Source organism: Nannospalax galili, unplaced genomic scaffold, assembly GCF_000622305.1.
Source record: "Nannospalax galili isolate Female #2095 unplaced genomic scaffold, S.galili_v1.0 scaffold1343, whole genome shotgun sequence".
In the NCBI taxonomy this organism is placed as follows: domain Eukaryota; kingdom Metazoa; phylum Chordata; class Mammalia; order Rodentia; family Spalacidae; genus Nannospalax; species Nannospalax galili.
In genome coordinates, this window is record NW_008350246.1 from 238,282 (window position 1) to 255,955 (window position 17,674).

The 17,674-nt window shown below is 43.1% G+C and overlaps 1 protein-coding gene across 1 annotated transcript in view; it reads left to right on the top strand.

Annotated features, from left to right (window-relative positions):
• Cfap221 (cilia and flagella associated protein 221) overlaps positions 1 to 9,232 on the top strand; it is a 105,106-nt gene extending 95,874 nt beyond the window's left edge. Inside the window, 3 exon segments of the mRNA XM_008847375.2 lie at positions 2,416 to 2,508; positions 7,834 to 7,926; positions 9,056 to 9,232. Of these exon segments, the coding sequence (XP_008845597.1) occupies positions 2,416 to 2,508; positions 7,834 to 7,926; positions 9,056 to 9,164 (295 nt within the window). The 3' untranslated portion in view covers positions 9,165 to 9,232.
• The last annotated feature ends 8,442 nt before the right edge of the window (positions 9,233 to 17,674 follow it).

The following is a 17,674-nucleotide window of genomic DNA, read 5'->3' on the forward strand; positions in this document are numbered from 1 at the left end:
GGCGGGGGGGGGGGAATCCCAGATCAGCAGAGAGCAAGAAAACAAACCTGGACTGGAAGATAAAGAATCAGATCCAGTTAAGTGAAGTAACATAGACTCAGAAAAAAAATCGACATATGTTCTCCCTCATATGTGTCTCCTGTATTCATATGGGGATATCTTTCCTTAATTTCAGGAAATTCTCTTCTACAATCCTGTTTAAGATCTGGTCAACACCATTAACCAGAAATTCTTCTCCTTCCTCTATTTCTATAATACATAGATTTGGTCTTTTCATGGTATCCCACAGCTCTTGAATATTCCATTCCTGTTTTTTTTTTCATTTTCCATACTATTTGCTTGAGTGGTCCAATTCTTCAACTTTATCCTCCAGTGTTGATATTCTGTTTTCCATTTCATTCATTCTAGCAGTGAGGCTTTCTCCTGTTGTTTCAAGTTGGCTTATTGAGCTTTGCACTTCCTTCTTCATTTCTGCCTGAGTTTTCTTCAATGTTTCTATCTCTTTTGTGAATTCATTCAGAAGTTTATCCCTTATCTTCTTTTAGCTCTTTCATTTGTTCATTCATGTGTTCTTTAAATTTGTTGAATTCCTTTATCATATTTATGATTGATCTTTTAAATTCAGTGTCCTGTGTTATCTCTAGGGGGTTCTCCTTGTAGAACTCTTTTACAGGATTGGTGGGGTTTCATTGGGGTTTTGGCATGTGAATTTCTTTTGTTATTTGTGATTCTGGTAAGAGAATTAAGTTGAAGTATACTTCTGTTTGTACTATCAGGGTGCCTAGATCCTTTATTGGTTATGTAAAGCTGGTTGGTACAGGGTTCAGGTTCTCTCAGGTTTATTTTAGAGGGAACTGATGGCTTCAGATCAACTATTCAGGGGGTACCCACAGAAGCCTAATTCAGGTTCCAGTCAGGTACACTCAGGCTTCCTTCACCATGTGGAGGCAGGATCCAGGGGCTGTCAGGCTGTCCCCTGGGTTCCCAGGCCCTCTGGTAGTTGGAGGCTAGAGGGAGGCCAGAACCCAGCACTCTCTGGTGGTCTGCTTTGGCATTCTCTGGTGGTCTGCTAAGCTCCCAGCTGCTACCCAGATGGAGGTCCAAACCCACCCTCTCAGGCTGTCCATTATTGAAAGTTTTTAGCCACTGATGTTTTTTTCCTGTTTGACTTGCTGTCACATGGTCAGCTTTTATTCCTTTAATATTACTTAAAAGGTTCATAAGGAAGGAGTTGACACCAAAAATAGCCAAGTGTTCACTCTATCATTTTGAAACAGAAATCAGATGCTAACTTTTGAAATAAGAGTTCCTTTAAAAAAAATTCTCCTTGTCCTAGTTAACTTTCTATTACTGTGATAAAACACTCTCGCCAAAACCAACTTGGGAGGAAAGGGTTTATTGCATCTTACTCTTCCATATCACAGTCCATTATTTGGGGAATCCAGGGCAGGAGTTCAAGGCAGGAACCTGGAGTCAGGAACTGAAGCAGACCATGGAGGAAAACCACTTATTGGCTTGCTCCTCTGACCTGTGCTCAGCCTGCTTTCTTATACAACCCAGGACCACCTGCCCAGGGGTGACATCACCCACATCCCTTAACAATCAAGAAAAGCCTCACAGACATGACCACAGGCCAATCTGATAGAGGAAACTCCCCAGTTGAAGTTCGCTCTCCCCAAACATGACCTCCCTATCTCAATTCTTTTAGGGCCCTCAATACTCAGAACTTTTTAAATAAAAAGGTGTAATTCTAGGGGCTGGGCAGATGGCTCAGTAGGTAGAGTACTTGTCATTAAAGCATCAGGACAAGAGTTTCAGATCCCTAGAACCTGTGCAAATGCCAGACATGATTCTGCATGTCTGTAATCACAGCACTCAGGAGGCAGATACAGGGAGCCCCTAGAGTAAGCTGGCTAGATTAGCCAAATATGTAAGCTCTGGGTTCAAGTGAGAGACCTTACCTCAAAATATAAGGTGGGAGGTGATCAAGGAAGACAGCTGGCATCAACCTCTTGTCTCCACATGTGTCTACACATGCACCTGCACCTACACACATGTGAACATGCATAGATATTCTGCACACGCACCACACCCACATATGTGCCCCAAAACCTAGAACTCTGGACTCTGGGGGTGGGAATGCAGGTCACTTGGTAGAGTGCTTGCCTAGGATACAGGAAGACCTAGGTTCAATCTCCAGCACTACATAAACCAGGAGTGGTGGCATATGACTGTAATCTCAGCACTTGAGAGATAGAGGCAGGAGGAGAATTAGTTCAAGTTCACCTCGGCTACACAGTAAGTTTGAGGCTGATCCGAGAAACATGTGACCTTACCTGCAAAAACAAATCACCCAAAGGCTAATGTGACTGCTGATGCTTCACTGGTCCTCACTGTGTGTGTCATTTTCCACAGAAGTGATTGCTACAGTTCAGTTCTGCTGCCTGTAGATGTCCCTGCCCCTCTGAACGCCCTACCGGAGGAAGACAGACTGGAAACTACTGAGCGGTATTTTTTCTATTTTCTTTTTGCCTTTGATTTCTAATGTGGTGTGTTTTCCAAAACCATGTGAGGTGCCATAAGGGGTTCTGGAAGGGTGCACAGCACCTGAGTTTCCACCCCAAAGTCGAAGATAAGGCTGATTGACACCTAACTGCACAACCACTGAGAAGAGATGCCCCTGGCAGAGAACAGACCAGCTCTGAAGTCTCAAATATACTGAGGGGCTGGGGACACGGCTCAGTTGAGTTGACAAAGTGCTTGCTGTGCAAGCATGAGGACCCAAGTTCAGATCCCCAGCATGCACATAAAAAGCTGGTCGAGGCATTACACACCTTTAGCTCCAATACCGAGGGGACAGAGACAGGCAGATCCTTGGGGCTCCCTGGCCAGCTAATCTAGCTGAATCAGAGAGCCCCAGGTTCAGTGAGAAATGCTGTCTCAAAAAAAAATTGGCAAAGAGGAATGGAGGAAGATATCCACCCAACTTTGACCTCTAGACTCTGTGTACATGCACATGGACACATACATATACCACACACACACACACACACACACACACACACACACACATGCACAAATATGAGCTAGAAGCAAAAAGCTTGCATTTCATTTATTTTACTAATCAGCAACCAACAGCTAGTAAATATATGTCCTTAAATCCAGCTAGAGAGCCCACAATAGGCACAAGTTACTTAGCGTGTACACTAAGTACTTAGTGTATGCACATGCACATATAATTACACATGCATGTCGGGCAGAGGTCTATCTCCAGTGTCTTCAGTCATTCTCTACCTTGTTAATTTGTTTGTTTTGCTTTGTTTGAGAAAGGGTGTCTCGCTGGCATGGAGCTCACCTATTGGGCCACACTGACTGGCTACCTGTCCCTTGTCCCCATGGCACTGGGATTATACGTGTGCACCACCATGCCTTGGTTTCTGAGGACTGAATTCAGGTCCTGATGCTTACACAGCCAGCTCTTTGTAAACAGCATCTCCCCAGCCCACATTTTCCTTCTTAATCAATCAAACTTAACTAGTCTAAGTTATACCATAAGTTAATGATGAAGCAAAGAAATCCTAATAACTCCATCACTGATAACCATCCATCAGTGTCATGGGTAGACTAGGATCCATGCCATCTTGCTCAGTGATCACAGGAAATGACTTATCCTTTGCCAGGTGCAATATCCCTCACCCAGTACATACCCCAAAATAATCACCTGTGACAAACTTTTTCTACTTCTTTCCCTTATCAACACATACTATATTGGTAGTTTTAGCACATTTTCCATGAAAATGAAAAAAAACCTAAATATTCAAAGCATATATCCAGTTCTTCTGACACCTACATGCTCTGAGAGTTGGCATTACTTGGGCATGTAAGATCTGCAAAGAAAGGCTGAAGAGCATTCTACCCAAACACTACACAAGACCCTTTAATTTGTTATAATTTTTAAAATTATATTTGTATATATATATGCACTCATATGTGTGTGTGCATAGGCTTTCCCCAGGCATGCATATGGAGGTCAAAGGACAACTTGGAAGAATCAATTCTCTCTACCCTGGAGGTCCCAGGGATTGAACTCATGTGTCATCAGGCTTGGTAGCAAGCACCTTTACCCACTGAGTCATCTCGCTGGCCCAGGCACAGGACACTTTCTTGGGCATGCTACAGGCATGGTAGAATGGTCCCTATTTTCTTCAGGTTGAGAATGAGTCCTGTCCACAGGAGGAGTCAGCAGATCCAACACTGATGTGAATACACTGTTGTGACTCAGTTTCCTTATCTTTGAAATAGTACCCACCTTATTGAGGAATATCAGAATTAAATGATTAAATATGATGCTGAGGAGGAAGATGGTAGTTGGGATAACTAACATTTACCAAACATGAAATGTGCACCAGACAGTGTCTGACAAGCAGTCTCATGCAAGACCTCTAATGAAGTCTTACTAATATGTCCCCTCTTGGAGATGAGGGAGCCACTAATGGGAGGATAATGTTTGCTTGCAGAATCACCAGTGTAATAACTTGTAGTCAGTAGCTGGTTGATAAATGTTAACTCTCAGCTATATGGACTGTAACAGCTTTTTGCAGGTTTCAAGAGTATTTCTTGACTGGAGAGGTGGCTCAGTGGTTAAGAGCACTGGCTGCTCTTGCAAAGGACCCAGGCTCAGTTCCCAGCACCCATATGTCACCTAACAACCGTCTGTAACTCCAGTTCCAGGGATCCAAGGCCCTCTTTCTGCCTGTGTGGGCATTGCATACACTAGTTCACTTACATACATGCAGGCAAAACATTTATACATATATGTGTATATGTATGTATATGCATATATAAAATAAAAATAGATTAAAAAATAAAGAGTATTTTCTTCTGTGTGTGGGACAGTGGTTGCACATGTGTAGAAAAACCAGAAGTTAACCTGAGGTACTCTCAGTCACTATCCACCTTCTAATTTTTTTTAGACAGGGTCTCTTACTGAACCTGGAACTTGCCAAGTAGGCTAGTTGTCTGGCCGGTATGCCCCAGGGATTCACGTCTCACCTCCCAAACACTGGGATTACAAGCATATGGCACCATGCGTGGCTTTTTACATGGGTGCTGGGGATGAATTCAGATCCTCATGCTTGCCCAGAAAGCGCTTTCCTCACTCAGCCACCTCCCTACCCTTCAGGGCTACTTTTCCTAACGGGAAATTGTCATGGCCATCTCTGTTTATGTGTGGCAACTGGATAAATTGTTCCTGTTTGTAATTCCAAGCTTTGAAGCTATTGCTGCCTTTATTGTTCTTGTCAATATTCACTTTGATGTGGAGGGAACAGCTATTTCCCAAAATGTCACTGAATCTTCTTCAAGGTCATAGAGTTTTTGAAACTAGAGATTAAATTTCGCAGCCTCCCTTACAGTCATGTCCTCTGTTTGACTAGGCCTTTGCCAACAGGACATTAGCAGGTAAGATGTATGCTACTTAGAAAGCTACTTAATGAGCTAAGTGTGTCTCCTCTACACTTTCTGCAGCTGAAATCCAAGTAGGTACTGATCCAGTTTAAGCAGCAAATAGCAGGTCCCAGGTCAGCCAACAACCACCCACAGGCAAATCTGGCTTACCACCTGCACCTATAAAAAGTAGCCACAACTCTTCATTTATGTATTTTTCATGATTCCTGTGATGGTTAACCTTAGTTATGAACTTAACAGGATCTAAAGTTATAAAAGAGACAAACTTCTAGGCATATATGTGAGGGAATTTCCAGATTGTGTTAACTGAGGTGAGAAGACCCACCCTAAATATAGGCAGCACCATTCCTTGGGCTGGGATCATGGGCTGAATAAAAGGAGAAAGCAGACTGAGCACCAGCATGCATCCCTCTGCTTCCTGACTGTAGATGCAATGTGACCAGCTTCCATGCCTTCCCCACCACGATAGACTGTACCCTCAAACTGTGAAGCACGTTAAACCCTTTCTTCCTTAAGATACTTTTGTCAGACTTTTTGTCCCAGTCATGCATAAAGTTACTAAGAAAATACTTTCACCCCATATAGCAAAGTTAAATAGTTACAACAGATCCATGACCCACAAAGTCTTCATAGGAAATTTTTCTGACTTACTCAGACTTATTCATTTCTGTTACTTAGACTTATTCATTACCATGGCAAAATACCTGACAAGATCAACTTAAAGGTACAAGGATTTATTTAGATGTTTGAATCCATGGTTGGCTAGATCCATTCTTTTGTACCCGGGATAAGACAGAAACACCATGGTGGCAGGAGCACGTGGCAAAGGTTGCTCACTTCATGGTGACCAGGAAACAGAGAGAAGAGAAACAGGAGATGGCTGAGAAATCATACGTCCTACAGTCATGCCAACAATGACCTGCTTCAACCAACCAGGTCCCATCTCCTACCTCTTCCCATCAATGCCATCAAATTATGGATCATCAATGGATTAATCCATTCATTAAGGCAGAACCCTCAGGATCCAATCACTTCAAAAACCCCTGCCACTGAACAATGCTGCATTGGGATCCAAGCCTTCAACATGGAGGCTTTCAGGAAGACATTTCATATTCAAACTATAACGCTTGCAGTCTAGGATAAACAACTAAAGGATACAAATAACTAGATCAGACTAGTGTCATGGCTCAGTGGGCAAAGCACTTGTGGGGCAGGTGTGGCAATCTGAGTTTGGATCCCCAGAACCCACATAAAAGCTGGATGTAGTAGTGAGTGTCTGTAACTCCAGCGTTCCTAATGCAAGATGGGAGGCAAAGACAGAAGAGTCCCCAGAAGCTCAGAGGCCGGCTAGGGTGAGAATACAATGGGAAAAAAATGAGCAACCCTGCCTCAAACAAGGTGGAAGGTGAGGACCAACACCCAAGATTATCTCTGACCTGCACACACCCACCATGGAACATATGTACCCACACTTAACACACAAACATGCATGCACACCCATAATAACATGGATATATATATAAACTAGATCCCTTAAATTTCTTTCATTAAAGATTGTCTAAAAATGCACTATTGGTGAGGTGTCTCAAGCTCAGAAAGACAAAAACTGCACTTTCTCCCTTATATGCAGATCTTAGCCTGTAATTATACATATATATGTAAACAGGTATAAACGTGGGTAAAATGGAAAAATCTTGAAAGGAGATTGAGAGGGTCATAATAAGTAACGAGAAGGATGCAGGTGGGCTAAAGGACACGTGGGTCATGAAAGGAAATAATGTTGGGGGAGGCTTCAAGGAGGAAATGAGGGACAGGGAGGTAGGAAAGTCGGCGGGGGAGAACCACAAAAAACGCTTTGTTCAAAAATGTCATAATGGTCCTTAACACATCATATGCTGATTTTTAAAGATAAAGATTTCTTTTGAAAAGAAATATGCTGCTTGATTTTATAGCGGCTGTGGCCTTTCTGGTTATTCTTTGCTTTTGAGTTCTATTCTAATCCCAGTGTGCCCAGAGAACATAATCAGAATGAATCCAATCTTTTGAAATCATTGAGCTTTCTTTGTGGCCTGAGACATGGTCCATTTTGATAAATGTTCCAGGTGCACTTGAAAGTACTATGAAACCCATGACCCCATTTTTAAAAATGCTTTCTATCCCCTGGTTATAAATAACTACTCCCAGCACTGTTTGCTGATGGAAAGCCATCCATCCACCCTCTGCTTCTCTGAACATAGACTCAACAAAAGTAGCTGGAAAAACATTGGAAGCCACAAGGAATGAGTGGCTTCTAAATGGTCCCAATAGCTCAGTCTGTTTTTATGCTAAGGAAGATCTATTCCCACTAAACCTTTTATTCCCTTTCAGAGAGCTCTGTGAGCAGAGCATAGAAGTCCTGCTAACTCCAGAAATGATCCAAGTGGAGTTCCCCATGAGCAACAAAGAAGCCAAGAAGGAGAAGTAAGTGGGTGTTCTCACGCCTTGCTATAAGAGGTAGCCTTGGATAAGATATGTCCTCAGTGAAGTCCGGAACTGTCACAATGTCTGAATCTAAGTATGTCAAGCTTTGAAAGAGACACACTTCCAACACTTCAAATATTTAAATATATACCATAATTTATGCACAATTATCTCCTTCAAATTTTTTTTTAGGAAGAAGACCTTTAAAAATTGAGTCCAGTGCTGGGGAGATGGGTCAGTCAGTAAAGTGCTTGCTGAGCAAGTGGGAGAACCTAGATTTGATCCCCTAGAACCCATTTTTTTTTAAAGCCAGATGTGATGGCACGAGCCTGTAATCCCAGCATTGGGGAGGCAGAGACAGGAGAATCTGTGGGGCTTGCAGGCCAGCCAGCCTAGCTCCAGGTTCAGTGAGAGACCTGGGCTCAAAAAGTAAGTGGTGGCACACACCTTTAATCCCAGCACTTAGGAGGCAGAGGCAGGCGGATCTCTGTGAGTTCAAAGCCAGCCTGGTCTACATAGTGAGTTCCAGGACAGCTGGGGCTACAGGGAGACCCTGTCTCAAAAAAACAAACAAACAAAAAAGTAAGTGGAAAGCTATTGAGGAAGACAAAGTCTTCACACACACACACACACACACACACACACACACACACTCAATGCGATGCAAAAACAGCTCTTTGTGATTGCATATTGAGAAGCATCTTGGAAGGATCTCTGTTTTCTCATTTCACCTTCACAGTGGCTGACAGAATTACCACAGTGGGAGGTAGAAAACTGCCATTCAGGTAATTTACCCATATAGGAACCTGTACTGTAGCTGAGACCAAAGCCAGGTTTGAGTCACTTGCACACTAAAGGCTCTCACTGGCTAGTAAGTTGCCACTAAATATAATTAAACCTTATTTCTATATTAAAATGAAATCTTCACTGGAAGTGCAGATCATCAGTGAGTGAGTTGCATGTTTTTTTATTTTATTTTACTTGGTGTGGATGTGAGTGTGGATGATCATGCCATGGTGCATGTGTGGAGGTCAGAGGGTAACATTCAGGATTAACAGCAAATGCCTTTACTGGCTGAGCTGTCTCATCAGCCCCACTTGCTTATCTTATTGTGTTTTTCAATATTCAGGGATGTCAAAGACCCAATCCAGCCAGCAGGGAAGATGGGAGAAAAGGTGCTTGAGGAGATGAAGAATCTGCGGAACAAGGCTCTCAACACATACTTGATTCTAGAGTAAAAACCACAGTGGGTCAGTTGCCTTTGTTTGCCTTTGCACATCACTGGGGCCCTCTGAATCCATTTACATTCCAACCACTTTTAGAATTAAACTTTGTAGAGACAAAAAAATGAAAATGTAGGTGCTTTGTTTTTAAATTATAGTTTGTATTTTTGAAAATGTAAGTCTGTCATTATTATGACAGTGGTGTTGGGAGAGTCTTAAGTGCGAGATTTCATGGTGGAACAAAGCCTTCCTGAGCAAGCAAGAGCCTCTAGAGGTGACAAGAGACCAACAGCCAGGCGCTGCAGAGATGGTTCAGCTGGTAAAGTGACCATGTGAAAAACGGGGCGTGGTGGTGCACACTTTGTAATCCCAGTGCTGGGAGTGAGCAGAGACTGCCAGATCTCAGGTGGTCACTGGCCAGTCCCTCTAGCCTACTCGGTGAATTCCAGCCCAATGAAAGACCTTGTCTCAAAAAATAAGGTGGACCACATACTAAGAAATTACATTCAAGATGTCCCCTGGCCTACACATACATACACGCACATGCTTGCTCACACAAATGCATTCCTACGTGCGCGCACACACACACACACAGCTAAGAGCTAGGTACTAATAATAACTGCTTCTGGGAGTCTTTGATGGTGTGAGGCCCAGGGGTCAGAGGTCAGATGGACCTGGCAGGGACCTTGTTTCCCACCTCTGCTCAGAACCTTTGGAAGAGCAACATTGGTGGGAACACTGGCTCCCCATAGCTGTGCTGGTGGTGACACTGGCCAGGGACTGGTACTAAAGTAGACATTATGAGGTGACTAGAACTTGCAGACTGGTTTGGGAACAACTGGAAAATATCCCTCTGGGAACTCTCAGCAGCACCTGGGGCAGGAGGCCTGGTAAAGATGCCAGGAACCCTGGTGTTTGTAAAAACAAAACAAAACCCCCAAATCTTTGATTGTGTTTGTCAGTATGACTCCATTCATATGCACAGGCCAGGAAGGTTGATAGTGTTTAGGTTGTATTATACTAACCCATAATTATCCAGTGTGTTTGGATATATTCCTTCCAGTTCCTTTTCTGTATGTATGTATGTATGTATGTTTATGACTTATTAGTCTTGTTGCAAAAAAATATTTGACAAAAGCAACTTAAGGAAGGTAGAATTTATTTTGGCTCACAGTTTCAGAGGACATAGTCCATTATTATGGAGAAAACATGGTAGCAGGGGCAGAAGGCAGCAGGTCACATTGTGTCAGAGAGGGATGAATGGCAGTGCTCAGACCCCTTTCTCCTTTTTACTCAGTCTGGGCCCAGCCCATGGAACTGTGCCATTCACATTTAGAATGGGGCCTCCCACCTCAATGAACTTAATCTAGAGAATCCCTCACAGACATGCCCAGAGATTTGTTTCTATGGTGATTCTAAACACTATCAAGTTGGCAATCAATATTAACCATCAACAATGTGTAATTATAAATTATTGTCAGAGTCTCTCTCTCTCTCTCTCTCTCCTCTCTCTCTCTCTCTCTCTGATATCCCCACACTAGTGTTGATACTAACACTCACTTAGCCCTTTGGGTAGCAGCTGACTGCTGCCAGGAGACATAGGAGACCATCATCGCTGCCATGCCACAGCTCCCTTCAACTGACAGCCACCTTCAGGGCAACCCCTGATTTTTCATCCTGTGGGAGTGGGTGGCCTGTTCAGGTGAACCCAGTTGATAGAGAAAGTTGGCTTCTTCTGGGCTGGGACTGGAACTTGGTTGGTAGAGTGCTTGCCTAATATGCCAATGCCCTGGGTTCCACCCCCAGCATAGCATAAATTGGGCTCTGCATTGTGGCTACCTAGTGCCTGCCACCACAGAGGACGGGTCCAGACTGTGCTTGTCCGGGGGAACTGCTGTCCTCAAATGCAGATTTAACACACCCTGTCTGCTTCATTCAGTAGCTCCCAGCCATCAGTTCCTGAGCCCCAGCTGGTTGCAATGCCCCATCCCTTCTCCTGAGTGCCCAGCATTGCATTCAAGACTGTGTTAGTTTTTTTTTTTCCATCACTGTGACAAAATACATGACAAAATCATCTTAAGTGAGGGAGAGTTTATTTTTATTTGCAGTTCCAGGATGCAGTCCATCATGGCTGCAGGAGCAGGAGGCAGCTGGCCACACTGCATCCTTAATCAGGAAGAAATGAATGGTGGTGCTCAGCTTACTTTCTCCTTTTTATTTAGCCTAGGACCCAACACTTGGAGTGGTGCCACTCACAGTTAAGGTGTATCTTCACACCTCAGTTAATCCAATACTCACAGATATGCACGAAGGTGTGTTTCTATTGTGATTCTGAATCCTAACAAGTTGATCAAGATTAACCACCACAATGACTTTCTGGCTCAAGCCATGTTAAATGACTTTGAACCTGTTCTCACGTCTGTGTGTGTGTGTGTGTGTGTGTGTGTGTGTGTGTGTGTGTCCACCTCAGTTTCCCCGCCTATGAGCAAGCACCAATTTCCTTTGTCTTTCAGCTTTTCCAAAGACCATCCTAACTCTGGCCTCTTGGGATGATTCTATTGATTGTGTTGGAAATCATGTGCCCTCTAGTGGACATTATAAGAAGTGCATCTCTTGATTCCCAGTTTCCAAGTCATCCTCAGAGCCTATCTTCCCTTTTCCAGGTCTCCTGTAGATGGAAAGAGGCAGGGAACAGTCACCTGTATTTTATTCTATAGTCAATCCCATGAAGAAAATTCCCCAGTGTAACCACTGGCATGTGACGTTTGGAGGCTCTCTGGAGTCAGTTACCCAGGTTCCTTGGGGATTATGTGTAGAACCAAGGACTGCTGAGTGACTGAAACATTTCTCTCTGAAGCCATCTCTCTTTTTCTCACACTCATTCAAATTACCACATCATTCCCATTATATTTAACCTAGGGGATCACCCAGCCACTCTTGGCTCTAGCCTCTTGGCTACTGGCAAGCACCCTATGTATGGAGAATCTGTCTGTGAATCTGTAACAGGCTCCCCAGTAGCCCAGACTGCAGGAAAAAACACCAAGTCCCAAACCAGCCACTACTCAGGTTATGCCTACCTGCTGCCCTCTCTTCCTCTCCTCATAGTGGATCCTTGGATCCCTGCTATTATGGGGAAGAAACAGACACCTTACCCAGAGCCTGTCTGTGAGCCGGTCAAAAGACTCCCCAGGTGTCCAGATTCCAGAGAATGACAGGCACCAAGGAAGCTTACAGACCTCAGGTTGCCACACTCAGCGGCATCAGAGGGCTGTGGCATTAACTGAAGGTGCCCTCCTGCACACCTCCCCCACATCCTCTAAGTCACACATTAATAAAAGTCCTTCCTCCCCAGCGAAAGACACCCCTCCCCTTCCACAAAACCCTTAAAATGGAAATCTGCCTCGGTGTCCTCTATCAAATTCAAACCTTATAGTTCCTTCTCTAAGACCCAATGAAGATCTTCAGAGTAACCCACTGCAGTTCTTTCCCTTTAAAAGGGGTCATAACTGCTTCCTTTCCCAAGGACTTTCAGTTAGTGAAGTATTTTATCCATGATCCCTACAACACTGAGACACAGAGTTACTAGAAGTTGAGACTGGAAATGTTGCAGATTTTAGGATTTTAAAATATATGCATATATTTAATGAGATATCATAGGGATAGGATCCACAAGTAGACATAAAATTTGCTCTTGCTGCATATACAGGCAGTCTGAATAGCATACAATATTTTTAGTGCACTTGTGTTTTGAGGCAAAGTCTCTCATCACTTAGGATCAGGTGCTCACTGAATGAAATAATATACAAGGGCTATTGAGAACTATGTGTAGGGCTGGGGAAATAGCTCAGTTGGTAAAGGGCTTGTGACCCAAGCACAAAGACCTGAGTTCAATACCCAGAACCCACATTAAAAAGTCAGGCACGGTAGCATGTGATTACAATCCCAGCATTGGAGAGGTTAAGACAGGTGGCCAACGACTGATCCCATCTCAAAAAACAAGGTAGACAACACCAAAGGAACATCTGGGGTTGCTCTCTAGCTTCTAGGCACACCTACACTTGGACACATACAGATATCAAGAGGCAGATCAGGATGCAACTGTAGTATTCCTATTCATGAGCTGTGCCCTGCCCAGCCAGTCCAGTAGTACATTCCTGCCTTACAAAGCCCCTCTTTTCTAGATAGAACTTAAAGGAGCTTACCTCCAAAGCCCCTTACCTCCAAGATCAGATCTTGGACCTTGGCCAAGGTGGGGACCCAGAAGTCTGATGACATTCTCCCAAAGTGGCGTGTTCCATTTAAACACTCTACAGGTGGTTTTTAAAAGCCATTTGTGATGAGTCGTTGAGGAATCTATTTAAAAGCAAGAACTTGGGGCAGGGGAGATAGCTAGACAGGTAAAGTACTTGCCCAGCAAGTATAAGGACCAGAATTGGGATTCCCAGAGCCCATGTAAAAAGCCTGGTGGGTGTGGTGACCTGCCTATAATCACATCACACAGGAGGTTTATAGACAGGAATCCCCAGAGCAAGCTGGCTAGCTAAACTAGCTGAATTGGCAAACTTTGGGTTCAGTGAGAGACCCTGCCTCTGTAAATAAGCTGGTCAGTGACAAGGAAGATACCTGACATCAACCTCAGGCCTCCCATGTATGCGCACACACACAAGCATGTGCAAAAATTTTTAAAAGCAAGGTATTTAGATGAATATGGAAAGTAGCCAGAGTATCCAGCTACCTCCAGTAACCAACAGTGCATGAGACACTGTTTATAGACATACAAACACACACCCCCATCCCACACCAGCTGCTGATATTTCAACATCTAGAGGCCCAAAAATGTGGGACCTTCTTTGTTAAAGTTTTACTAGAATACGGGGTGGAGCGATGGCTCAGCGGCTAAGAGCACTGAATGTTCTTGCAGAAGACCTGGGTTCAAATCCCAGCACCCACATGGCAGCTAACAACTGTCTATAACTCCAGTTCCAGGGGATCCAACATCTGCTTCTGTCCTCTGTGGGCATTGCCTGACATGGGTGCACTTACCTACATGTAGGCAATACATGCATACACAAATAAAAATAATAAATAAAATTATTTTTAAAGTTTTACTAGCATATATTAATTAAATACTGGGTTTCCTTAATGCTATTTTCATCACATATATAATGTATTTTGATCACATTCCCCTCCATTACCCTCCCTTGGCCCCCTCTCACTCCCACAGATCACCTTCCTCTTCCCAATTACTCGCCTTCCAACTTTCATCCCCTTTCTTCCCAGTGAACCAAAGAGTTTAGTTGGGGTGGCTTACAGGAGCATGGGTGAAGGGTTATTTACAGGAGCATGGACAACTTACCAAAGGCTACACCACTGAAGAAAATGTCTCTTCCTCCTTCAGCAACCATTAACTGCCTAGAGATCCTTGGGGAAGGGTCTGGCCTTGTGATCCCTTTCCCTCTCCATTGAATGCTGAGCGAGGGAACCAATTTTGCACAGGTAGTCCCAGCTGCTGTTGGGGTATCACTTTTACCCTGTTTACAGAAATGCAATGGAGAGCATCTTAATACCTTGACCGCCAGTGGTTCACCACCTTTATCTTTACACCATGGCCTTGAGCAGACACATGCACTGTCCTTTATGTTTTATCTTTGGCAATCTGTGGGGTCAGTATCTCCTAGAGCTAAACTCCTGCTAACATGAAACATGACCAGAACAAAAGTAAGAATATCTCTCTCTCTCACTTGCTCGCTCGCTCTCACTCTCCCTCTCACTCTCTTGCTCTCTCTCTCTCTCTCTCTCTCTCTCTCCTTCCTCCTCTCTCCCTCCTTCTTTCTCTCTTCTTTTTCTTCCAGCTGTCTTAAAACTGGAACATGGCTGGGGGACAGAGAGCTTGTCTATGCCCCGAGGTCCTGAGTTCAATTCCTAACACTGAAAAACTAGCAAACCTACAAGCCTGGAATTTAGGTGTTTTCCCAGCTTTGGAATCAGGCTCTTATGGGAGCCTAGTCCATTGGCTTCTTGCTCTCAGGGTTCTGATTTAGATTGGAGCTAGACCATAAGATGCCTTGTCTCTGCAGCTAGTTGACAGAAGACATTGGGTCTTTTCAGCCTGCGTCACTGAACAAGCCAATGCTTTTTTAATAATACACACACATTCTAGGTTCTGTTCTCTGGAGAGTCCCGACTAATCCAGGAGGTTAGTGTATTTAAGAGAATCAACTCAATTCAATTTCAAAGTGTGGTTTGGAATGTCTGCAGAAATTTAATCAATTGAAAATGGAAATTGTGAGATATAAATAAAGAAGACTTAATCTGTAAGGTTTATGGATTAATTGAAAGTTAATCATAGACAAAGTAGAAAATACAAAGATTTCTGAATGTGTTAAGGTGATATTTGTAAATTGAGATTTTTAGGCTTAAGAGATATGGGATATTTAAACTTATTACTCTAACAGACTGAATGGTAATTAAGATATTAGTAATACTTTAAGTATTATCTTCATGCCCCAAAGCACCTTCAGGATTATTTGATTTTCTTAGAAAACTCATCAGAGGGCTAAGGAGATGAGTCAGTTAATAAAGTGCTTGCCATGAAAGCATGAAAGACCTAAATTCAGTCCCTACATAGAAAACTAGGTGTGGTGGCATGTGCTTGCAATCCCAACACTGGGAAGAGACACTGGAGGTTGACCTCTGGCCTCTACACCTGTGTGCATATGCACCCACACATGCACCCACACATGTATGTACCACAAAAAGAAAACTCATCTGTGGTGGTTTGCGTGAGAAACGTCCCCAACGAGCTCACATAGTTGAACACTTGGCTGCAGTTGGTGGTGCTTTCTGTAGAGGTTTAGGAGATGAGGCCTTGCTGGAGAAAGCACATCACTAGGGGTGAGCTCTGAGAGTTCATAGCCTTGCCCCACCTCCAGCTTTTTCTCTCTGCCTCTGTGTATCCGTGCTTGAAAACTTGAGGACTCAGCTTTCTGCTCCACCTCCTGCCATGCCTGCCCTGCCATTATAGGTCCTTCCTCTGGAATTATAAGCCCAATAAACTCTTCCTTCTATAAGTTAGTTGCCTTAGTCATGGTGTTTTATCACAGCAACAGAAAAGTAATTAACACATCACCAAATGCCTGCCATCTACCTTCCTGTATGTATTTCTTGGGGCTGGGTGCTCCTGCCTATATATATTTCTTGCTTATCCCCTAATCTGATCTCAGTACTTCATCTCTTGCAGACCTCACAAGACCACTGCACTTGACCTTTAGAATGTGTAGGCCATTCATAGCAAATTTCCAAACCTTTCCTTCCTTGGTCTCACTGTGCTTGGCTCTCTCCCCTGAGGACACTAAAAAGATAACTGTTCTGTGCAGACAGAGAAATCAGGACCAGATGACCAGACCATCTCTGTCTTAGTCACTCAACTCTTCTAGCAGGAAAACAGGCACAGACAAACCTTGGGTGTCCAACCTTTCCATTTGTGCCACATTGAACAAAGAATCGCCTTGGTCCACACATCTTGTAAAGGAACGGTTGTGGCTGCCTTCTAATAAAACTTCATTTATGAAACCCTTCCCTGAGGATTTACACATAGTTAACAGTTAATGGTGAGGGAGAAGCATTTCCTACAGTGATGTAGCACTAATATTGTGTTCATGCTCCTGTAAACAACACTAATGAGATTCTTCAGGTCACAAAAAAGAAAAATACATGTAGAAGGGGGGCTACTTGGAAAGAAGAAGGGGATCAGTAGACATGGGAGGGACAAAAGAGGGTTATCAGAGGAGTGTGTGAGTATGATTTAAAAATGTTGTGTACTTGCATGAAAATATAATGAAACTTATTTTGTATAATTAATGTATGCTAATAAAAATCTTTTAAATTAAAAAAAAAAAAAAAAAAACAGGACCAGTGAGGTGCCTCACTGGTAAAGGTGCTTGCCACCAAGCTTGATGACTTGAGTTTGATCTCAGGGACTCACATAGTGAAAGGAAAGAAGTGACTCCTGCAAGTTGTCCTCTGACCTCCATACACATTGTGGCACATACCCCACCCCTCACACCACAGATAAACACATACGATTTAAACTTTTTTAAGACAAAAATATTTATTTCTGGTCCAGCTACAGAAAATGTTTCCAAACCCTAGATAAGATTTTTTTAAGTTTTTTAAATTATTTAATAACCACATACTTATAAGAAGCATTTCATTACATCAGCATTGACATAATCAATAATTTTCTGAGCTAGGCTGCATCTCTTACAAAATTGGCTGTACATTTTTAAGTTTACAGTTGAATTATTACAGTTATACAATATTGTACTCAGTATAAATCCTATAAGACATGAAATAAATATTGGTTTTAACCTTTAAAAAAAGATCTCCATTTCATTATTAAAATCTACTGTTTCATACAAAAAAACCCCTCATTTTTAATGCTACTAATGCTTAGATGTTCGCACATGTGTCTCTAATCTCTATGTATCTGATTATTACTAGTCACAGTTGGTTACACTCAGATC